At 40.3% G+C, this 21,166-nt stretch overlaps 1 protein-coding gene across 1 annotated transcript in view; it reads left to right on the forward strand.

Annotated features, from left to right (window-relative positions):
* The window catches only part of mfsd2b (MFSD2 lysolipid transporter B, sphingolipid), a 59,662-nt gene that overhangs the window by 32,016 nt on the left and 6,480 nt on the right, over window positions 1-21,166 (forward strand). Inside the window, exons 6-12 of the mRNA XM_008117039.3 lie at window positions 484-650; window positions 7,036-7,126; window positions 7,224-7,345; window positions 9,110-9,193; window positions 10,372-10,452; window positions 16,406-16,515; window positions 20,602-20,745. Of these exons, the coding sequence (XP_008115246.2) occupies window positions 484-650; window positions 7,036-7,126; window positions 7,224-7,345; window positions 9,110-9,193; window positions 10,372-10,452; window positions 16,406-16,515; window positions 20,602-20,745 (799 nt within the window). The remainder of the gene's footprint in view (window positions 1-483; window positions 651-7,035; window positions 7,127-7,223; window positions 7,346-9,109; window positions 9,194-10,371; window positions 10,453-16,405; window positions 16,516-20,601; window positions 20,746-21,166) is intronic.

The raw sequence follows: 21,166 nt of genomic DNA on the forward strand, positions 1-21,166 counted from the left end.
TTTGTGGTAGGAAATGGTAATAGTACTATTGATCATAAATGCTACCACAGTAACAGTAAAACAAAAAGAATAGAAATAAAAAATTGAAATAATACAGCTGTTGTAATTTCCATTGTGGTCACTGAGACATCTTTGTCCCAATTAGACAGTATCTCTGTGTCCCAATGATAGCACATCTACCACAAGTAGAGAACAACTGCTGAATGGCATCTGGAGTCATTTCTCTGTGTGTTCGTGTGTCTTTAGTCTTCCTCCAACTTTGGTATTGCCTTCCTCTGAAATTCAACCTACAGTACTTGAAATTCAACCTACAGTACCTCCAACCTCCACATCAACTTGGCCTGGTCCACCCTAATTTCCAAGATCATATGAGATCTAGTACTTTCAGGATATCTAGACCCTCTGAAATGTTATAAAACTCATCTGTGCTTTTTAAATCCATAAATCCCAGGATTGTAGAAATATTGTGTTTCTCTACTTTAGGGATGACATTTGAAGTCCTAGGAACCTTGGTTGGAGCTGCACTCCAAGGGCAAATAGTTGCCAGCGCTCATGCTCCTGATCACTGCCAATACAACAATTCCATAGAAAGTCTGTACTCCACCAGTATACGAGAAAACATTTCCACCATCCACGACCTGTCTCATGGAGTAAGTTGAGAAGCTCTTGGTAGTCTTTCAAGAGCATCATATCTCTTTGTCCTACTGTTCAAATGTATTACCTTGATAATAATGGCATTCAAATAAGGATAGCCTGGGATAACTTTGACTGAACCAATTAAACATATTGGATAGATGAGATCTCATGTAATGACTAAGAAGCAGAGAATAGATGTGATGTACTATAGTTGAAATAACGACAGTCCAGTCAGGGTAAATATTAGCATTCTCGCTTAAATTCTTCTGAAGTGTTCACAAAACCCTAAATCTAGCCCTCAACAACTTTGACCTTCTATGCATTAGCATTCTCATTGGGGCCAGGACATACAATAAGTGTTCGTTAAGCTTTAAGTCTTGTCTTGATGCTATCTTCAAATATCAAACATTCTCATTAGATGTTATAAATTATCCCACAACTCATTCAATTTGGGGGTAGTGGTAGTGTTTTGACAATCCTGATGCATGACAGTTAAAAAAAAATTAAAATAGGGTTTATTCCACCATTCCTTTTGCTGATTTCTTCATGTGACCTTTCCCTTATTCCTTCTACTAACAGGCAGATATGTTTTTATTTAAACAGGTCTTCAATTGTTATCTGATATTAGCAGAAAGATCTTTTAATGTGACCTACTGTGTTTTTATCTTCACTATTATCTTCACCCCTATCACTGTAACAGCTAGCCAGAGTAGTCCTGGCCATTATCGGGTGCCTTTGCTAACATCAGCTAAGGCCCCTTCTACACTGCCTTATATCCCAGGGTCTGACCCCAGATTATCTGATTCAAATTGGATGATATTATTGTCCACTGCCAGATAATCTGGGATTAAAAGATAATCTGAGATCAGATCCTGGGATATAGGGGCAGTGCCGAAAGGGCCTAAGGCATCCATGCAACCGAAGAGAAGATCATTGGATCATCTCCACATTTGTTTCCCTCCTGTGCCTGCCTTTGCTGATGTCTCTGTAGTTCTCTGGCTGTGTCATTTCTGTAGCTGCAGAAACTGGCCAGAGAACTACAGAGAAATCAGCAAATGCGGATGTCATCTGCAACCTCTGGTCTGATGCAGGGTGATTGGCCAGTGTACATCAGCCCTCATGCTTGGGCATGTGGTTGAAGTAGTATGAACTGCTACTTGCATTACAGGTTAGCAAAACTTTGAACCATAGAGCTTGAAGGTACAGTATATCAATAAAAGAAACATACTCATACTATATAATCAGCAAAATAATATTACTGTAATCAGAATAGGAACATGACCCACCTAAATCAGCCCTATTTTAACTAAGCTTCCTGTTCTTCTTATCTTTGGTCCATAGCTTAATTCTTTCTTCTGCAACTCCAGACTTCTTCGCCCTGCCTGTGTCTTTTTAACCTTCTGTCTCTGGCTTTTATCCTGGCTTTTATCTTTCCAAAGCAGATTGTTCTCTCAAACTTCAGCCAGCCAGGAGAGAAGTGTCATATTCATTCCTGCCCATTAACACCTTCTTTTCCCAAGTTGTACTCTAATGGTGAGCTTCATAGCATCCTGCTATATTGGCTACTTAAAAAAAAAAAGAACTTTTAAAGATCCCTCTTCTTGAGCTAAAATGTCCTTACATGATGCCCGAAGGTAGGAGTATGTGGCAGTGCCACGGAAAGAATTCAGTTTTCATGCCAGTGTGCTGTGCTTTTTTGTCCCAGTGGAATACACAGAAACATGTTTGACATCCTAGAAGTGACATGCTATCACTTCTGGTTTTGCTTTTTGAGTGGGGAAAATTTGAGCGAACCTAGCAAAGCTATTATGTTTGGAGTTGGTTTTGCAACATTTTTATTATTTTCAGCCAAAAAAATCACACTTTTAAAAGAAGTGGGTTATTGGATAGCGTCCTGGGCTCAGGTAAGCGCAGCAAGCCTTCAGGGCCACACTTATCCTACCCCTCTTTGATTCAAAAGTTGGGATCTTTATTAAATTATTCATCTTAGAATTGAAAGAGATGGCCACCACAAAGTGGAAAAAATTAAACCCTCTTTCACAGTATCATAACTTATCAAGATTGTCCATACTTTGCCCAAGTCATTTAGACTAGGACTTGGAAGGACAGTTATGAAGGAACTAGACGTGGTTCTGAGATATAAACTTATAGCTTTGAATTCAGAATTAGGATGGTCCATGCCATCATATTTCCAATATCTGTGTGAAAGGTGGATAGTGAAGAAAGCAGATAGAAATAGACACTTCTCAATTATTATTATTATTTGATACACAACAAGATTAGTACACCGCAAACAAGATCACTATGCTGGCTAATGTATTGGATAACACGTCAGACCCTTCCCAAGTGTTTAGAACTATGTGATGTATCAGCAAATAATGTGTGCAGATCTGAGTAGGGTGGCCCCTTGCAGCTGACAGATGGTAATTTTGTCAGCTCCGATTGTATTTAAGTGCAGGCCAAAGTCTTTAGGTACTGCACCCAGTGTGCCAATCACCACTGAGACCCCCTTTGATGGCTTGTGCCAGAGTCTTTGCAGTTCGATCTTTAAATCCTCGCATCATGTCAGCTTTTCCAGTTGTTTCTCCTCAAGCCTGCTGTCACCTGGGATTGCAACACCGATGATCCATACTTTGCTTTTAAACATAATCGTGAGGTCAGGAGTATTGTTCTCGAAAACTCTATCAGTCTGAATGTCACAGTAACTGTAACTTTTTCAGGCTTGTGATCCCACCAGTTCTGTGTCACAGGCAGATGGTATTTGTGGCACAAGTTCCAATGAATAATTTGAGCAATGATATTATGCCTCCGCTTGTAGTCTGTCTGAGCGATCTTCTTGAAGCAGCTGAGGATGTGATCCATTGTTTCGTCTGCTTCCTTATTTATTTATTTATTTATTTATTTTATATACCGCTCTTCTCCCCCAGGGGGACCCAGAGTCTACACTTGGGATCTGTCGTTGACTTTTCAATTTTGGCTTTGATGGCATTCAAGAACAATTTTTTTGTTCTTGGGCTGCAAGAATCAGGCCCTCAGTCTCATTTTTCAAAGTTCCATTTGTGAGCCACATCCATTTTTTCCTTGTCAATTTTGCTCTTAATTTTTCCCAGGAACTATCCATTGAGAGCCTTATTTTGCCAGTTTTCTCTTCTGCTCTGCTTTGTTTGTCTATGGTATCTTTTGCATTTTAAATAGTTTTCTGCTATTGACTTCCATCAATGTTGGTTCATGACTGTCTTTCACATAATCTGCCAGTGCATGTTTCTCTTCCTCTACCGTTTGTTTCACTTGCAGAAGTCTTCTGCCTCTCGATTTTCTGGGCAGGTAAAGTCTGTCAGCATCACTATGTGGGTGTAATGAGTAGTGGATTGTCATCAGTTTTGTTGTTTTTCTGTCCAGATCGTCCAGCTCTGCTTGCATCCAGTTCACAATGATTTATACGCTGCTTTTTCTCTCCACAAGGAGAGTCAAAGCAGCTTGAGACATGGTTCTGGAGAAGGGTTCTGAGGTGGACTGCTCGAAAATAACAAATGTGTCCCAGAGCAAATCAATATTGAACTCTCCCTAGAAACCAAGATGACTAAACCAAGACTGTGATACTGTCACCATATTATGGGGAGACATGATTCACTAGAAAAGACAATAATGTTTGGTTAGGTAGAAGGCAGGCAGAAAAAAGGAAGACCATATTTTATGTGAATGGACTTGGTCAAGGAATACATGGCTGCACTGAGTCTGCAAGACCTGAGAAGGGCTATTGATGGTAGAGGTGACCTGGAATCTCTCTTTCACCATAAATCAAAGTTGACTTTATGGCAGTTAATAATAAAAATGGCTTTGTAGTGACTAAAAGCATTGACTTACATTACATACATCAGTGTAAATTATTTATACTTTCAGTCTCAGACTCTGTCCTTTCTGTCTTTCAAATAGCTGTGTTACTTCTCGATCACATTGGTAGCCACCATAATACAATAGCTCTGATATTAAATCTTTCCGCTTGTCAGAAAAATCCCAAACATATCTAATGATTTCCCAAACAGCAATTATTGTCTATGTGGGAAATTCTAAGTGCTTCTAAGTGCTATATCCTAAAAACTCCCTCCTTCCATATTTGACTCTATGTATAACTTGGTGAACAGATCTGTGAATCTTTTTTCTTAAAGCATGTGTGTGTATTTCCCTCCCTGTGGCTCTGATAAGCATGGGTTTAAAATTAGTCATTCAAGTTTTTGTGAAGGTTATGGCTTAAATGCATTAAAGTATAAATATTATGGCATTTAGTGAGTAAAATAGCAGCTGATTCAGCAAATGTCCTGCATAGAAAGTAATCTTGGATCATTAACAAAATGACCTTGGATGGATCCTTGAGGATGATTGCAGATGTATGAACGTCTTCCTTTTACAAGCAAATGTGAATGGTGAAAAAGTGTAAGAAATGTATTTCTTTAATTGTAAGACACCATTAATTGTAAGATGCACTCTGATTTCAGTAGCACCAGGTATGTAGCTGGGGGGGGGGGGGGGGGGGCTTGAGGAACTTCAGCCCCCCCCTGAAATTCTCAGGGTGGTCCGCGAGAAGGCCTTACATTTATTATTTAAACTGCTATGTTTATTCATATCATGATCTGATTACCATGCTCAATATATCCCATATGCATGGGGGTATTGGGATAATGATACAAAAGTTTTGCTAGGGTAGACCCTCTCCCGCTCAGACTCAGCCCCCCCCCCTCCCGAAACAAAATCCTGGCTACGGGCCTGAGTACCACCATCACCTACCGAAATAAATAAGATACCTGCGATTCTTAGATGCATCCCATTTTTAGAGATGTTTTTATAGCAAAAGAGATGCATCTTGGCTCCCTTCTACACTGCCATATAAAATCCACATTCTCTGTTTTGAACAGGATTATATGGCAGACTCATGTAATCCAGTTCAAATCAGATCATGTAGATTATCATGATCTGATTTGTGCTTTGATAATCTGGATTGTATGGCAGTGTAGAAGGGGCCTTAGAATGGATGAAATACAATGACATCATCTGTGTATGTAGTGATTGACAACATAACCCTCCAAAAGGGATCCTTGTCCCAAAGAAAATACTGTTTTTATGTGATGCAGAAACAAAAAATAGTAAAGGAATAACAATAGCAATTGTAACTTCTCATAAGCCATTGTTGCCAGGAAAAAACATTTAGTTCTATTGAGATGTATGTTCTATTTCATTTTACTAGTTTTGTATGCTCACCGGTTCTTCAAGTGGTGAAAAGAGCTAAGATTGGTACATGTATGTGCATGCATGCATTCACATATGTATGTGCCTCTCAACCTATGGCAACCCCATTAATTTTTGGTAGGGTTTTCTTAAAAATACTCAAAAGTAGTTTTTTCCAGATTTTATTTCATTTGGAAGGAAAAGATCATTGGAGGCATGTGTTGCTTATATACAGGGTTTTTTGTAAACATGTATTTGCTTATATGGGCATAGGTGTGGCAAATGACATTGCTAAAAACTGCCAATTTGTGGCCCGTTATCAGATCCTCAGTATCCCCACATGCTTTCATCTTACAGCTCAGTGCTTGTGCTCACTTTGTCCCCCCCGCCCCCCCCCCCCATCACTTTGTCTGTGTCTTGAACTGTGTTTTATCTGTTCTTCCTTTTCACAGATACACACAGATGTTGTCAGCCCATCCTAGAGAGATCTCTGGATCTCTTCCATTTGACAAAGCACCAGCCACCTCTCTGGAGCAATTAGCCAGCAGCTGTCTCTCCCTAATACATGAAGGTATGGCCAGAAAAAGACTGGCCATAAAAAGCATGCTCTGTTGTTACATTGAACTTTAGACAGCTTCTCCTTTCCTCCTTGTAAACACGTTGGCTCGACTACTTACCTTCCTACATGGAGCAATGTAGTTATTTTGCATGCAATTTATTATCTGTACAGACCATAATTTCTCTGTTCAGTGGCCTTCAATTTTGACACCAGTCTGGTCACCATAGGAGCCAGACGGGTGCAGATATTGTATGTAGGCAAGCTGGTAGACTGGCAGAGAAGGAAGGGAGTGCTCCATTTGCAGCCAGAAGAGAAACTGTATGGACTGCTAGGACTGAAAAGCCCTTCTTCTCTATGACAAGCAGAGAAATGCATGTCTCCCCTTCCTTTGTCAACCCCAATAGACAACTAAAAACCTTTGCGGGTAATTAACATATTTATAAGTCTGCTATTCCGTACATCACTTTTATGCCTTTTTATTGCTTTCTGATTGTATTATGTTATGATGAGATAAGCCATTGTCTTCCTAGTGTTTTTGAATTAAATATGCTTCTCTCCATTTCCCCTTCCCCCATTTCCCCCTGACATCTTACCATCCCTCTCCAACACTTTGTATGAAGAGAAAACTCTACATGATCACAGCTGGAACAATAGGAGGGATATATCTTGTTGGCAGCGCTGCCCTTTTCTTTGGTGTGAAAGAAAAAATTGGTGTGTATCTCGTTTAATACATCCCAACATTCAGTACCCTGGTGTCCTATTTTCAAAATGCAGTATCATTTATACGTCCATATTTCACTCCTTATAGACCCATATGCCTTGGAAACAGACCGAAGAATTCCTTTCTTTGAGGGACATAAGCTGGCATTGAAATTTGGGCCCTATGTTAAGTTCACAACATCATTTCTCCTGATCTCAACTGCTGTCCAGGTAATTCTGGTTTGTCAGTGATCTTGCATCAGCCTGCCTTGTGCTGATATTTCTAATAAAGAAACATGGGGCTTATCTACACTGCTTGCTTAATCCGTAGCTAGTCCAGAGGCAGCCACTCATCCCTAACCTGCAATGGCCATGAATCAGAATTTACACCAGGCCTGCACAACCTGAAGCCTTCCAGGTGTTTTGGACTTCAGCTACCAGAATTCCTGACCACTGGGCAACCTGTGTAGAGCTTATGGGAGTTGGAAGCTGAAACACCTGGAGGGCCACAGGTTATACAGGCTTGGTGTACATGATCCATCCTGGCTGAAACCGGGTTGGTCCTGCTTTACCATCACTTTCCCTTCTCTCTGTCACCATTGCCACTGCTGGATGGCTGCAGAGCTTCAGAAGAGCTCCTGATTATTGTGGGTGTCCCATGCTGACATAGCAGAGGCATTTCAACAATCACGGGAAAGGAGGGGGAATATCAGCATACGGGGGCCTAAGAGCCAGAAGCGTTGTGACTATTTGCAATGGCAATAAAGTTAACACAGCCTATTCCTTCTCTCTTTGTCCATGTAGAGAAAGGGAAATTTTGCTGACCCATGTGGACAGCAAACACATTTACACCAGAATCAGTCATGGGGGGTGCTCCAGAGCTTTGCCCAAACTCCCGACAATTGGCTGAACTTCCTTAGTGTGTGACTAAACCAGTTTAACCCAGTTTACTATGCAATATGAACTAGAGTTGGGCCCAAATACTGTTTTATCTGTTTCTTTTGAGGTTTTGCACCATTCTGTCCATTTGGATGGCATGGAACGGTACAACCCCCTCTGGAATGAAAGAAGCAGTGAAACGAAAAAAAGGGGGGGTACGGTAGCCATTTGGTCAGTTGATTTTCAGCACTTGGCTTGTAGGCACTGGCTGGCAGGACCTACAGCCAACCGCCGGGTGCTTCATGCTGTAGGCAGGGCCTATAGCCAAGCACTCGACTCTCGTAGGCCCAGCAGGCAGGGCCTACAGGCCAAGTGCTGGGCGCTCAACACTGTAGGCAGGTCCTACAGCTGAGCGCTCAACTCTCGTAGGTCCAGTAGGCAGAGTCTACAGCTGAGCGCTGGGTCCACTCGGATGTCGGACCTGGCTAGCAGGCCCTGATGTTTTGCCAAACAAGGCCTGTAAAATCTTTATTTTTTTCGGACCTTGGACGGAAAAGCTCATTTGTTTAGGCGCCTGTTTCCATAAGCAGACGATGGAAATGGGGCCCTATGAATGGTACAAATAAAAAGGGTAATGATTCCATACAAATGCACACCGCTAATATGAACCTGAAGTCCTAAATGTCATGTAAACTTCCAGGAATAATGTCCTGAGCACTGCAGGTTATTGATCTTGTGTAGACAGGTCCATGGTTGTTTTGGGTCATTTTTTGGGGGAAGATCTGGGTTCAAACTGTTAATGGTATCATGGAATGAGGTGCCTACACCCAGCCTCACATTTCTTGAAAGCAAAAGAGCTTACTTTTGTGGACGCCAGCTGTGCAATTGTTGCAGGTTTTTTAAAGTATTAAAATTAAACAATAACTGTCTAATGGAAAAGATGTATGTGGATAGGACCTTTACTGTATTGTAAAAACATGAACAACCTATTAATGTGCACTCTTGTTGAGAAAACATGCATTCCAAACATGAAACTTGATTTAAATCCATTTTTACTTAGCTGATAACTAATGTAACATGTTGTTCATATTTTTTGTTTTGTCTTCAACTCGCCAGCTTGAACAAAGCAACTTTGTCCTCTTTTGTACCCATGCAGCTGATCTTCACAGCCACTTTCAGAACTTAGTGGTGACCATTTTGGTAAGTGAGTAAACAGAATAACTTTCTTGTGAAGTATTTTGTTATTAAGGTCTAATTATCATAAAACTGTAGCCAAATAGACATATGAGTTTATGTTGAAATCAGGGTAGATTACAAAACTTTTTGTGTATATTTACTAGAAGGGAATCTCAGTATGGTTCCATGGTGTTCACTCCCAATTGTGTTTTTAGAATTATAGCTTTGAAATCCAAATAAACACATTCATTCCAGTTCATACATAGATCAAAAGATGTTCTCATCCTGAAACGTCTACACTATATCATATTTCCTATTCATATTTGCTATTCATATTATCCCTTAGCTTTCAACACCCACATCTCCAGCCTTGACATCTCGGCATCTTTTACTGAAAAATATTAGTTATCTTTTGACTAGATTGCACTACTACATTTCAAAAAGTACTCGGATCTCATTTGCAAGGCTAATGGAAATGATGGCTATTAAATCAGAGGGTTAACTCCTCTGGCGCAATGTGATATCATGTATGAACATATTGTCAGTCAAGCACTGTGGAGACAGCTGACAGCCCAGTTAGTAAGAAAAGAGATAAGTGTTGATATCTTACATCACTTAGATAAATCTACACAATAGAATTAATGCAGTCTGACACCACTTTTACTGCTATGGCTCAATGTAATGGAAACCTGGTATTTGTTGTTTGGCGAGACCTTAGCACTCTTTGACAGGAAGGTCTAAAGATCATGTAAAACTGCAACTCCCATGACCCCATAGCATTGAGACATGGCACTTAATGTGGTAGAGCTACAATGTAGATTATGTCAAGCCAAGAGATAGCAGAGCACAATCAACATGGGACCAATCCAAGAAATGACTAATAGTAAGGATTTGCAAGAGTGTGAAATTCACTTAATTTGACTTTTGACTTTGATAGTTCTGAAATCACTTTTTTGCCCCATCTTTGGGGTAATATGTGAAACTTTTCATATTCTGTCTGGAGATGGTATTTCTTAATCTATCAGGGCCTTTCCTCCTGATCACTAGAAATATGTTTTCTCTTCTATGTTGACATGACTTGCCTGAAATGTTGAATATTCTGTCTAGTGATGGTAATTCTTAATCTTGGTAGCAATTTCACCTGGCCACTATAAAACATGTTCTCCTTTCCCAGTTAACATGACTTTCCTCATTGTACACAGGTGTCAGCAACACTGAGTATTCCTTTCTGGCAATGGTTTCTCAGGCACTTTGGAAAAAAGAGTGCAGCCTGTGGGATATCGGTAAGTAAGATATTGAGGCATTAGCATTCAAGTTGGGATTTTTGCATCTTCACCTGGCGGAAGGCGGGGGTAGTATGCTAAAACTCAAAATAAATTTTGAAACTTGTAAGACTTACCCCTTTTATCTTTTGTGGTTCATATTCCAGGCTGCTCTATATTGCCACAGCCCCATTTTCGGTTTCATGACAGGATAGATCAGGGGACCCCCCTCCCACCCAAACCCAGATCAACACAAAAACCTACTCAAACAGGCCATTTGTATTTGGCCATTTAATCCAAGTAAGCATGCGGATTAAGGAGAACCAATTCGCTGCAGAGTGCTTACACAAGCACTCCACGAACCAGTTCCAAGCTAGGATGGTGCCACAAAGATCATCTGGGTGCGGATCGATCCAATCCAAGGAATATTTTTCTTCCTTTCTCCTCTGGTGAGATATGCTGAAAAGAAGCAGCCAGTCTGATGAGAATCAGTGCTAGAGAAATTCAGACAAAGCAAGAAAGAGAAAACAAGTGTTTCCGTTAGAATGCTGTGGTTCAATGTATTATCAAAGGCTTTCACAGCCAGAATCTCTGTAGCATTGTGTGGTTTTCGAGCTGTATGTTTTTGATAGGCATTACCTTTTAGAGACCATAACCTTTTGGAAAACCACAATCTCCATAATCTTTCACAACCATTTGAAAATTATAACCTTTTGTAGAAGTATGATCTTTTGGAGAAGAGCCAAAAATTTGTTTGTGTAGAATCTTCTCTTTAGTGGTATATATCTACATGTACTTATGCAATGCAATTGGGCTTTTCAGTTGTTAAACTGATAAGTTAGTTGTCTTTGATCTGTTAGTAACAGAGATTATAGCAATTCACAAAAACAGCAGGGTTTCACAACTGTTCTTCAGTGTCCAAAAACATATACTTTCCCATAAAATTTCTTGTTTCTATATCATGCTCTCAAGAGACAAAAATATAGTAGACTTCGTTAAAAGTAACTTATCTGGTTTACTTACAGTCTTCGTGTATTCAGCATACATACAGGTACATAACTTGTTAGTCCAGTTACAGATAAGATTTGAAATAGTTTCTCCGTGCATATAACACAGGGCATCTTTATTATAATCAACAGCAATGTGAGTTTGTTCTTAAGTGTCCATAGACGCATGGCATCTTATGGAGTCTGTGTTCTAAGAAGTCTGAAGTCTAAAGCATTTCTGTGTTCTCGTGCTCTAATGATGTCTAAGGCATCTCTTCATTCTAAAGTGGAATCTCAGATCTCAGCAGTTCCAGATCTGATCATGTGGTCTGCAGCTCCTCCAACAACTTTAAGAAACATAGATTAAAAGGAAAGCTGCATACCAAAATATACATATACAATACAGTAAGCAAACAGAATAATATACAAACAAATTATTAGTGTAGGCTCTAGCAGCATTTTCAGAATCTGGTCATCCTCTGAAGATGCCAGCCACAGATGCAACATCCCTATCCACACAAATGTAGTTGAGTCTCAGATTCCTGCTTTGCAACAGGTATACACTGATGCCTTAGTACAGTGGCTCCCAATCTGGGGTCCCCATATGTTTCTGGCCTACAACTCCCAGAAATTCCAGCCAGTTTATCAGCTGTTAGGATTTCTGGGAGTTGAAGGCCAAAAACACCTGGGGACCCCAGGTTGAGAACCATTGCCTTTGTAGATTTTATGGCTTGATCCAGAATGTCAATGGAGGTTTTTTAAATGTACTGTTGCTGGTGGGATGCATGTTGCAGTGTGCGTTGGGGATGTACATAGACACTAAAATCCAGCTTTAAACTTGATTTTAGTTCCTGTGTAGAAGTGGCCATGTGCACATTTAAAAAACCTAGATTTTCCAGTAGGTACAAGGCAAGAGGTAAAATTTTAAACTTGGATTTAAACCTTCAGAGGTGTAAAAGAACTCAACTGAATCCGCAAATACGTTGTGTGTTATGCCAGCACTGGATATGAAGTGAAAGCATTTTTTTTTAACCTTTGTAGATGACCCCTGAGACTTTCCGGTCTTAGCTTCAAGGAATAATCATTACTTTAATTACAATTCATTTAAGCTTCAAATCAAATCTTTATTATGGTCATGGACAAGCATAAGGAGAGTGGGATGCAGGCTCATCAACTCAGGTTGCTCCTGACACAGAAAAAAAATCAACACATAATACATTAAGACCATTAATTTAAGTGATGGCAAATGTTATGGTTTAGTTGAGTTAAGGGGAGGAAATGCAACATGAGAAATGGACAACTGGGTGCTTAACCTTTCTGCAGTTTTTGTCCATTTGATTTTCCTTAAACCAGAAAACCTCTTGATTCCCTAAAGCCTTGTTTGGTAGTCCATTGCCAGTTTCCCCTTCCCCACATATTTCTGCTTAGTATACCATGTAATTGCTTACCCAAATGAGCTAATTATACAATCTCTTCATATTGGCAGCTTCTGAACTGTGTCAGGAAAATGCTTTTTTTGCTGCAAATTGTCAATTACAGTTAATAGAAAGAACAAGAGCTACAGCCATTTGTCTAGAAATACTGACATCAGTGCTGAGTTCCTTTCCTCTCTTCTTGGGATATGCTAGCAAGATTCTCAGAAAATTTGTCTGAGTTTGTCTCCTTTTGGGTCATATTACTTCCCTAGGTTTATCCATTTATGGATACTTTGGTTTTCAAGCAGACAAATGTAGCTGCAGTGTTGAATCGTCCTTACAGGCACATTGCAATCTTGTATTATTAGAGTGCTCTCTTGTGGTGAAATTATGCTGAGCACTGTAGGCCAATTCAAGTATTATGCAAGCTCTGCTTTTCCTCATTCAGACTTCAGTCCCTCAGTGGCTCTTTTGCTTTGATTGTATAGAGAGATGACTATCTAGCCAAATGCTCGGCTCTTAAATGTTTAGGAATGGTAAGCAGACTATGCTGAAGCTAAGAGCTGAGTAATATGGGAACATGAGCCTGAATGGATGGCTCGGGCAAAGCTGAAGGAAATTCTAAAATTGGGAAGGTTTGGTAATACAGTGTTGACATAATTGGTAGATTATTTTCTAAAAGAGTATTGATATTTAAAGGTGTGCAGTATGTCTGTTCTATACTGTGGTAAATGTGGCAAAGGGACAATCTCTAGGATCACTTAAATGATCCTTCCATCTCAACAGCCACAGCCCTAGCCTTGGGAGAAGAGAAGAAGAGGCAAGCACAGTTCCATCATGTCTACCCCAGAAATGGTTGAAAGCCCTCTCTCCATCCCAACAGACATTGCCATTCTCTCAGAGAAAAGAAGAGGCGGGAACAGTTTTACCATGTCCAGGACCAGATGCAGATGAAAGGTCCTTTCTCCATCCCAACTGCCATTGGCCTAGGCTGGAAGACGAGAAAAGTCTGTCCTTCCATTTCAGCTGCCACTGCCTTGGCAGGAGAGAGGACAGGATAGACATAGCTACATCATGCCTAGGACGAAAAAAGTGAAAGGCCCTCCCTGTCTCTATCCCAACTGCCACTTCCTTGGAGAAAGAGAGGAAGACTTAGGCCACTTTTACACTGCCCTATATCCAAAGATCTGATCCCAGATTATCTGCTTTAAGATGGAATATATGAGTCTCCACTGCTAGATAATCTGGGACAAGAAGATAATCTGGGATCAGATCCTAGGATATAAGAGCAGTATGGAAGGGGCCCTAAATCTCCTCACCTACTGCTATAATGGATCATAATAAATTGTGGCAGGTTCTTGGTAGTATGAGGATACCAAGTCACCTTGTCTGTCTCCTGAGGAATCTGTATAAAGACCAAGTAGCCACAGTCAGAACAGACCACAGAACAACAGACTGGTTCAAGATTGGGAAAGGAGTGCGGCAGGGCTGTATACTTTCACCCTCCCTATTCAACTTGTACACAGAACACGTCATGCAACGTGCGGGGCTTGAGCAATCCAAGGCCGGAGTTAAAATTGCTGGAATAAACATTAACAACCTTAGATATGCAGATGATACCACTCTGATGGCCGAAAGTGAGGAGGAGCTGAAGGAGCCTTATCACCAAGGTGAAAGAAGAAAGTGCAAAAGCTGGGTTGCAGTTAAACATCAAGAAAAACAAGATGATGGCAACCAGACTGACAACTGGCAAATAGAGGGAGAAAACATGGAGACAGTGACACACTTTATATTTCTAGGTGCAAAGATTACTGCAGATGCAGACTGCAACCAGGAAACCAGAAGACATTTACTTCTTGGGAGGAGAGCAATGACAAATCTTGATAAAATAGTGAAGACACATCACTCTGGCAATGAAGGTCCGCATAGTTAAAGCAATTGTATTCCCCGTAGTAACCTATGGATGTGAGAGCTTGAAGGCTGAGCAAAGGAAGACTGAAGCTTTGAACTGTGGTATTGGAGGAAAATCCTGAGAGTGCCTTGGACCGCAAGAAAATCCAACCAGTCCATACTCCAGGCAAAGATGAAGTACTTTGATCACATCATGAGAAGACAGGAAAGCTTGGAGAAGATAATGATGCTGAGGGAAATGGAAAGAAAAAGGAAGATGGCCGACCAAGGGCAAGATGGATGGATGGTATCCTTGAAGTGAGTAGCTTGACCTTAAAGGAGCTGGGGGTAGCCACGGCTGACAGGGAGTTCTGGCGTGGGCTGGTCCATGCGGTCACGAAGAGTCAGAAGTGACTGAATGAATAAACCACAACTGTCATTTCTTTTCCCTTGTATGTTATGTCTTATTTAGCCCCAGGTCAAGGAATAATCAAATTAACCATTTATAAGTCAATCTGTGAAAGCCTTTGCGGGGAATGTTTGGGTACAAAAACTACACCGCACACATATATATGCTGCAGGAGCACAGGAGTTTCCTTGCAGAAAACACAGGAGCCAGGCTACGCCTTCCATGCTCAGAAGGGCCCTATCAAACAGTTTTCAAAGAAATAGCAGTTTGTTAGATTTAGCCAAAAAAGGAACATGGGGAGGAATCTAGCAGAACATATAAAACATTTATTTTAACATGTTCATAGAAGTTTCCTTCATCTGATTTGGGGAAATTCCTGCTGCACCATAGATCACTCCATTTAGCAGAGATCATTTCACTTCTATGTGGCTGGATCTGCACTGCCCTATATTCCAGTATCCGATCCCAAATTGTCTGCTGTGAATTGGGTTATATGAGTTTACACTGCCATAGAATCTACTTCAAAGCAGATAATGTGGATTTTAGATAGCAGTGTAAATGGGACCTGTAACATCTTTGGAGACTTTGAGGCACTGTAGAGAGAAAGGCAGGGAGTTCAGTCTCTACAGCATTGTCAATGGACTACAGATAACACCTCATCTTACTGTTTCCATATCCTTAACTGGGTATCTACACATTATGTACTGGAATTAGTAGTACAGAAACAGAGGTCATACTCGGTGCTTAAAATGCCAAGCTGTCATGAACAGGAGGACTGAGGGTGAAAGGAAAGTTATTGACTGTGATAAGAGTCAAATACAGCTCTCCCTTGGGCAGGAAATATCTGACAGCAGCCATCAGCTGTAAGTTGCAAAATCAATCATGTTAAATAATTACATTACTTTCTGTTAGACTCAGTCTAATATTGCCTTTTTGTTTATGTGCCTGTTTGTGTGCTTAGCAATCACATTATTTTAATACTATTGGAAGATTAAGCTTATATAGCAAGCTTTTTGTGTCAGCCATGGCAATTTTAATGGGAACTCATGAGAATCCTTCCTCAGTGCCTTGCTCTGACAAATGTTAATCTTCTCATGAATGGAGTATTCTTGTCAGGCTTTATCTGCTGTCACTAGAATTTGCCTAATATTGTGACCTTGTTAGGGACTGCAGCACTCCGTTGTGTTACAAAAGGCTTTCTGTTTTGTTTTGAATGTTCCATGATAAAAATGAATAAATGATCTCTCTTTCACCTGCATTTCCTTTTCTTCCAGTGGATGATCCCTTTTGCAATAATGCTGGTGACGATCCCAAATGTGTTCCTTGCCTACATGGTGGCTTTTGTATCTGGGCTGAGCACTGCAGCATCTATGCTGTTGCCATGGTAAGACAATCTTGTACCTGGGCTTGCATATGTACCAAGTAGAGATGAGGGGTTCTCAAAACTTACAAGAAAAGTTTGTTATTTGTACAAGATATCAGTCTTGGTGGTACAGGTTGAAAATCCCTCAACTGGAATCCTGAAATATTCCTCCCTCCCCCTGTCAGTGGTTCTCAACCTGTTGGTCCCCAGATGTTTTGGCCTTCAATCCCAGAAACCCTGACAGCTAGTAAACTGGCTGGGATTTCTGGGAGTTGTAGGCCAAAACACCTGGGGACCCACAGGCTGAGAACCACTGTGCTATATCTTGCAGTTGCAGCAAGAGGCAGAGTGAATATGATCTTGGCACTTCATTGATGAGAAGTCTTCAATTAATGGAGGGAAGAAAGCAGTTATTTTTTGCTACCACAGGTTGAACATCCCTTATCCTGAATTCCAAAATCCAGCAGAATCCAGAATTATGCACATACATGACTGAGATAGTGACACTTTTGCTTTCTTATGGTTCAATGTGCACAAAATCTGTTTCAGGCACAAAATGTTTAAAACATAGTGTATAAAATTACCTTCAGGCTGCATGTGTATGTATGTATGTATGTATGTATGTATGTATGTATGTATGAATATGTGTATGTGTATGTGATACATGAAACAAAAATGAATTTTGTGTTTAAAAGTAATTCCCATCTCCTAGATATGTCATTATTATGTATGTATATGCAGATCTGAAATCCAAAGCACTTCTGGTCCCAGACGCTTCAGATAAAGGATACGCAACCTTTATATGTAAGATTAATTTGCACAAACCATTTCAGAAAGGGAGACCATGCAGAACTTCACTACCTCCCAGGGCAAAATGGTCAGAAATTGCTGATCTGTAAGAACTGCTCTACGTGTCTGAAAAGTGAAAATATGTGAGTGTTAAGCAATAAAACTTCCCCTTGTTAACTATGTATGCAAATAGTCATGAGTTTATGGTGCTGAAACCACTAAAGGCAAAATATGAGACTGTTAAATATTCATTGCTTAAAATGCACATTTAATTTTAGATCCGCTCTGTCTCATTTGCCAGCCATAGGCTTGCAAGAATAATACCAACAACAGGGGTTAAAATAATTTTGAGTATCATGAATTTTTTAAAATCAGTTTTGATATGCTATCCAAACATTTTGTGTTTGGGAGAGTTCGATGTGTTAAGTATTATTTGCTTTTGCAAAGACTGGAAAGATAAAGAATAATAGAAGGTGGATGCAAAAAAGATGACAATCTTAATATAAACAAGAATAAAGAAACCAGAAAGAAAATATGGTCCCTTGGATTCAATGAAAATAAAAACATCAAATCGTAATTAAGACAACTTTCAAACCAGGCCCACGAGGAAGAGAAAGGAAGATTTCGGAAAACATCCTTTACCCCCTTTCCCGTGCGCCCCCCCCCCATACCTACACTACTTCCCTATAACCCACCAGCCTCCCCCCCACCTCGTGCTTTTATCCTTTTCTTTTTAACCATTTTCACTTTGGAAATCAAGAAAAAAATTTTTAAAGGCAGATGCAATATGGGTTAGAGACATGGACAAGAAGGGCACAAAGTAACTTCTAGAATTTGACCTGGAAGCCAGCTCTTCATTTCTGTGTCATGAAAATGTGTGTGCAGTTCCTTTAAAAGCTTTTCTAGCATTTTGAGAAACCCAGAATTAAAATAAATAGGAATAAGGGTCTTTTCACACTATACGATTATAGCAGTTTGATTCCATTTTGGCTACTTTGGCTGCAACCTATTGAATCCTGAGGTCTGAGGGATCAGAAAAGGTCTCTTGGTTCATAACATTATAACTGAATGGTGTGAAAAGATCCCAAATATAATCTAGTATATTTGGGGGGGGGGGGGGTTGCTATTCTTTGGTTTACCTAACAATATTACACCAGTGCCCACCCTGTGTCATGTGAAAAGGGATGATATATCACAGTCAATAACTTTTTGATTTCCCCAACAAAGGACCAGATTCTTTTCAGCCCAATACGGTATAATCAGCTGTCTAAGCGAGGTTAAGAATAATTTTGTTACTATTTTTTCTGTCATAGATAGGTGCCCTGTATGCATAGAATATGAGAATGGCTATATCAGTGTCCATAGGGGGAACTGAGTGCAATTGCAGTGTTAGTCTGTTGTTGCAAAAATATGAAAATATATTGTAGTATCTCAAAGACTAAAATGTGTATGTGGGCATTGACTTTCAGGAACTACAGCCCATGTGATCAGATACATGAAGGATCTTTTCCTACTTGCAACCCTTGCTGTGAGAGCTCTCTGCCATATTAATATTATTTGTAATATATCAAAAGCCCTAAAATTGGAGGAAGAATCTCCATTGACCAGTAAATCCATGCGTAATCAGGAATCGAAATGATCTAGGCTTGATCTTGGAGGTGGCCATGCACACCGCTATTAACATTATTGCAATAGACAATTGGCATCCACAAGGTCCAGTTGGGCTCTGCTGGATTGTCATGTCTTCATGTCATCGCCTCTGCTCTCAACTAGCCACAGAGTTTCATACAAATTCATAATGGCCATCACAGAGCTTCATGCAAACTCAGAATGATTGTCACAGAGCATCATGCAAACTCATGATGGCTATCAGAAAGCTTCATATAAACTCATGATGGCCATCACAGAGCTTCATACAAACTCATGATGGCCATCACAGAGCTTCATGCAAACTCATGATGGCCATCACAGAGCTTCATGCAAACTCATGGTGGCCATCACAGAGCTTCATGCAAACTCATGATGGCCATTGCAGAGCTTCATGCAAACTCATGATGGCCATCACAGAGCTTCATGCAAACTCATGATGGCCATCGCAGAGCTTCATGCAAACTCATGATGGCCATCGCAGAGCTTCATGCAAACTCATGATGGCCATCACAGATCTTCATGCAAACTCATGATGGCCGTTGTAGGTGCCCCATTCTGACATCAGCAGAGACACATAGAGGACCAGGAAGAAGTGGGGACTAATCTTAACATTTTCTTCCTTATGGGCACCTCAGTTTATGTCAGAATTGGACACTCACAATGACCAGGAACTCCTCATGGAGCTCTGTGACTGACAGATAGGCTGATAAGCCAGGGAAAGGATGATTACAGTGGTGTCCCATCTTGAAAGTGGACCAGTCCAGATGGACCCAGTGAAACTGTCCATGCTGCCCTGAAACCATGGGATACTCAGGAGTTTCTAGCAAACTCCAGAGCATCCCCCAACTTTGCCTGGAGCAGGACAAAGCTGTTTAACTTAGGAAAACCCATGATACTCACCATCATGTGGACATCCAGGAGTCGATTCAGTATATGGTGAGTCTGGGTTTTCTTGCCCATGTAGACTCACTCAAAACCAGAGTTATATCATTCAGAGAATGTAGCTGTGCTGGCTCTTTCAACTGAGAAAGGGCCATGGGAATAACAGAATAAACAGGTATGTAATAATGAAACCAAAGAGCTGTTCAAACCGAGGAAATGATTTCCTCTAGATTTGCCTTTGTAATGGACTTTTAAGCAGCCAGAATTACCTGGAGATGCTTTGAGAAATGATTATATGATCACAAGGATAGATGTTTGGGATCTCTCTCAAGTAATAGCTTGAAAAGCTCTACAAATTTCTATTATCAATGCTCATTACAAAAGTCCTCCTGGGGAATACGGTACATTCATTCCATCAAATTATCTGTTGTTCTTGATAGCACTAAACCATTGACAGAAATAATGAAAATTGATATTAATCAAGAATACAATCCCATGCTTCCTCAGCCATGCTTATACCTGGATAGCAAAGCTCCTCCAGTATTAGTTTCCGCTGACAAATCTGATTGAGATAATGGATTGCTTCAAGATGTTTTTTTAAAAACCTGACCAAAGTAGTTTGTTAACCTGATGTCCTTTATTTAAAACTGGAATGTGGTATATTTTTGTTAAACATGCTGTACAATGTGACAATGTATTTTAATGTATTAATTATAAAATACCATAACATTTTCCAAAAATATCTAATGTAAATGTGTATTTTTTCTTTTTCTTTTTTGGTTAAAGGTCCATGTTGCCTGATATAGTTGACCACTTTCGAGTACAGAATCCTCATTCCACCGGACATGAGACCATTTTCTATTCTTCGTATGTTTTTTTCGCCAAGATATCATCTGGGATTGGATTGGGGATTTCCTTCTCTACTCTGGAGTGAGTGGCTTCTTTCATTATCTGAACTTGGTCATCATGACATAATCTTTGACATTTGAAAACTGACATATATTTCAGAAAGAGCCAGAGTCATTGCTGATTAAGGCTGAATAAAACGTGGGTTGAAATAATTTTGCCCTCAGTAAAATGTTGGAAACCTCTTCCTAAACTTGGAGTTTGCTGTGAGTCTTCCAGGCTGTATGGTCATGTTCCAGAAGTATTCTCTCCTGATGTTTCACCCAAATCTGTGGCAGACATCCTCAGAAGTCGTGAGATATATTGGAATCTAGATAAGAGAGGTTTATATATCTGAGGAAGGTCCAGAGTAGGAGAAAGTACTCTTGCCTGTTTGAGGCAAGTGTGAATGTTGCAATTAATCACATTGATTAGCATTGAAAAGCCTTGCAGCTTCAAGGCTTGG

This window comes from Anolis carolinensis, chromosome 1 (assembly GCF_035594765.1).
Source record: "Anolis carolinensis isolate JA03-04 chromosome 1, rAnoCar3.1.pri, whole genome shotgun sequence".
In the NCBI taxonomy this organism is placed as follows: domain Eukaryota; kingdom Metazoa; phylum Chordata; class Lepidosauria; order Squamata; family Dactyloidae; genus Anolis; species Anolis carolinensis.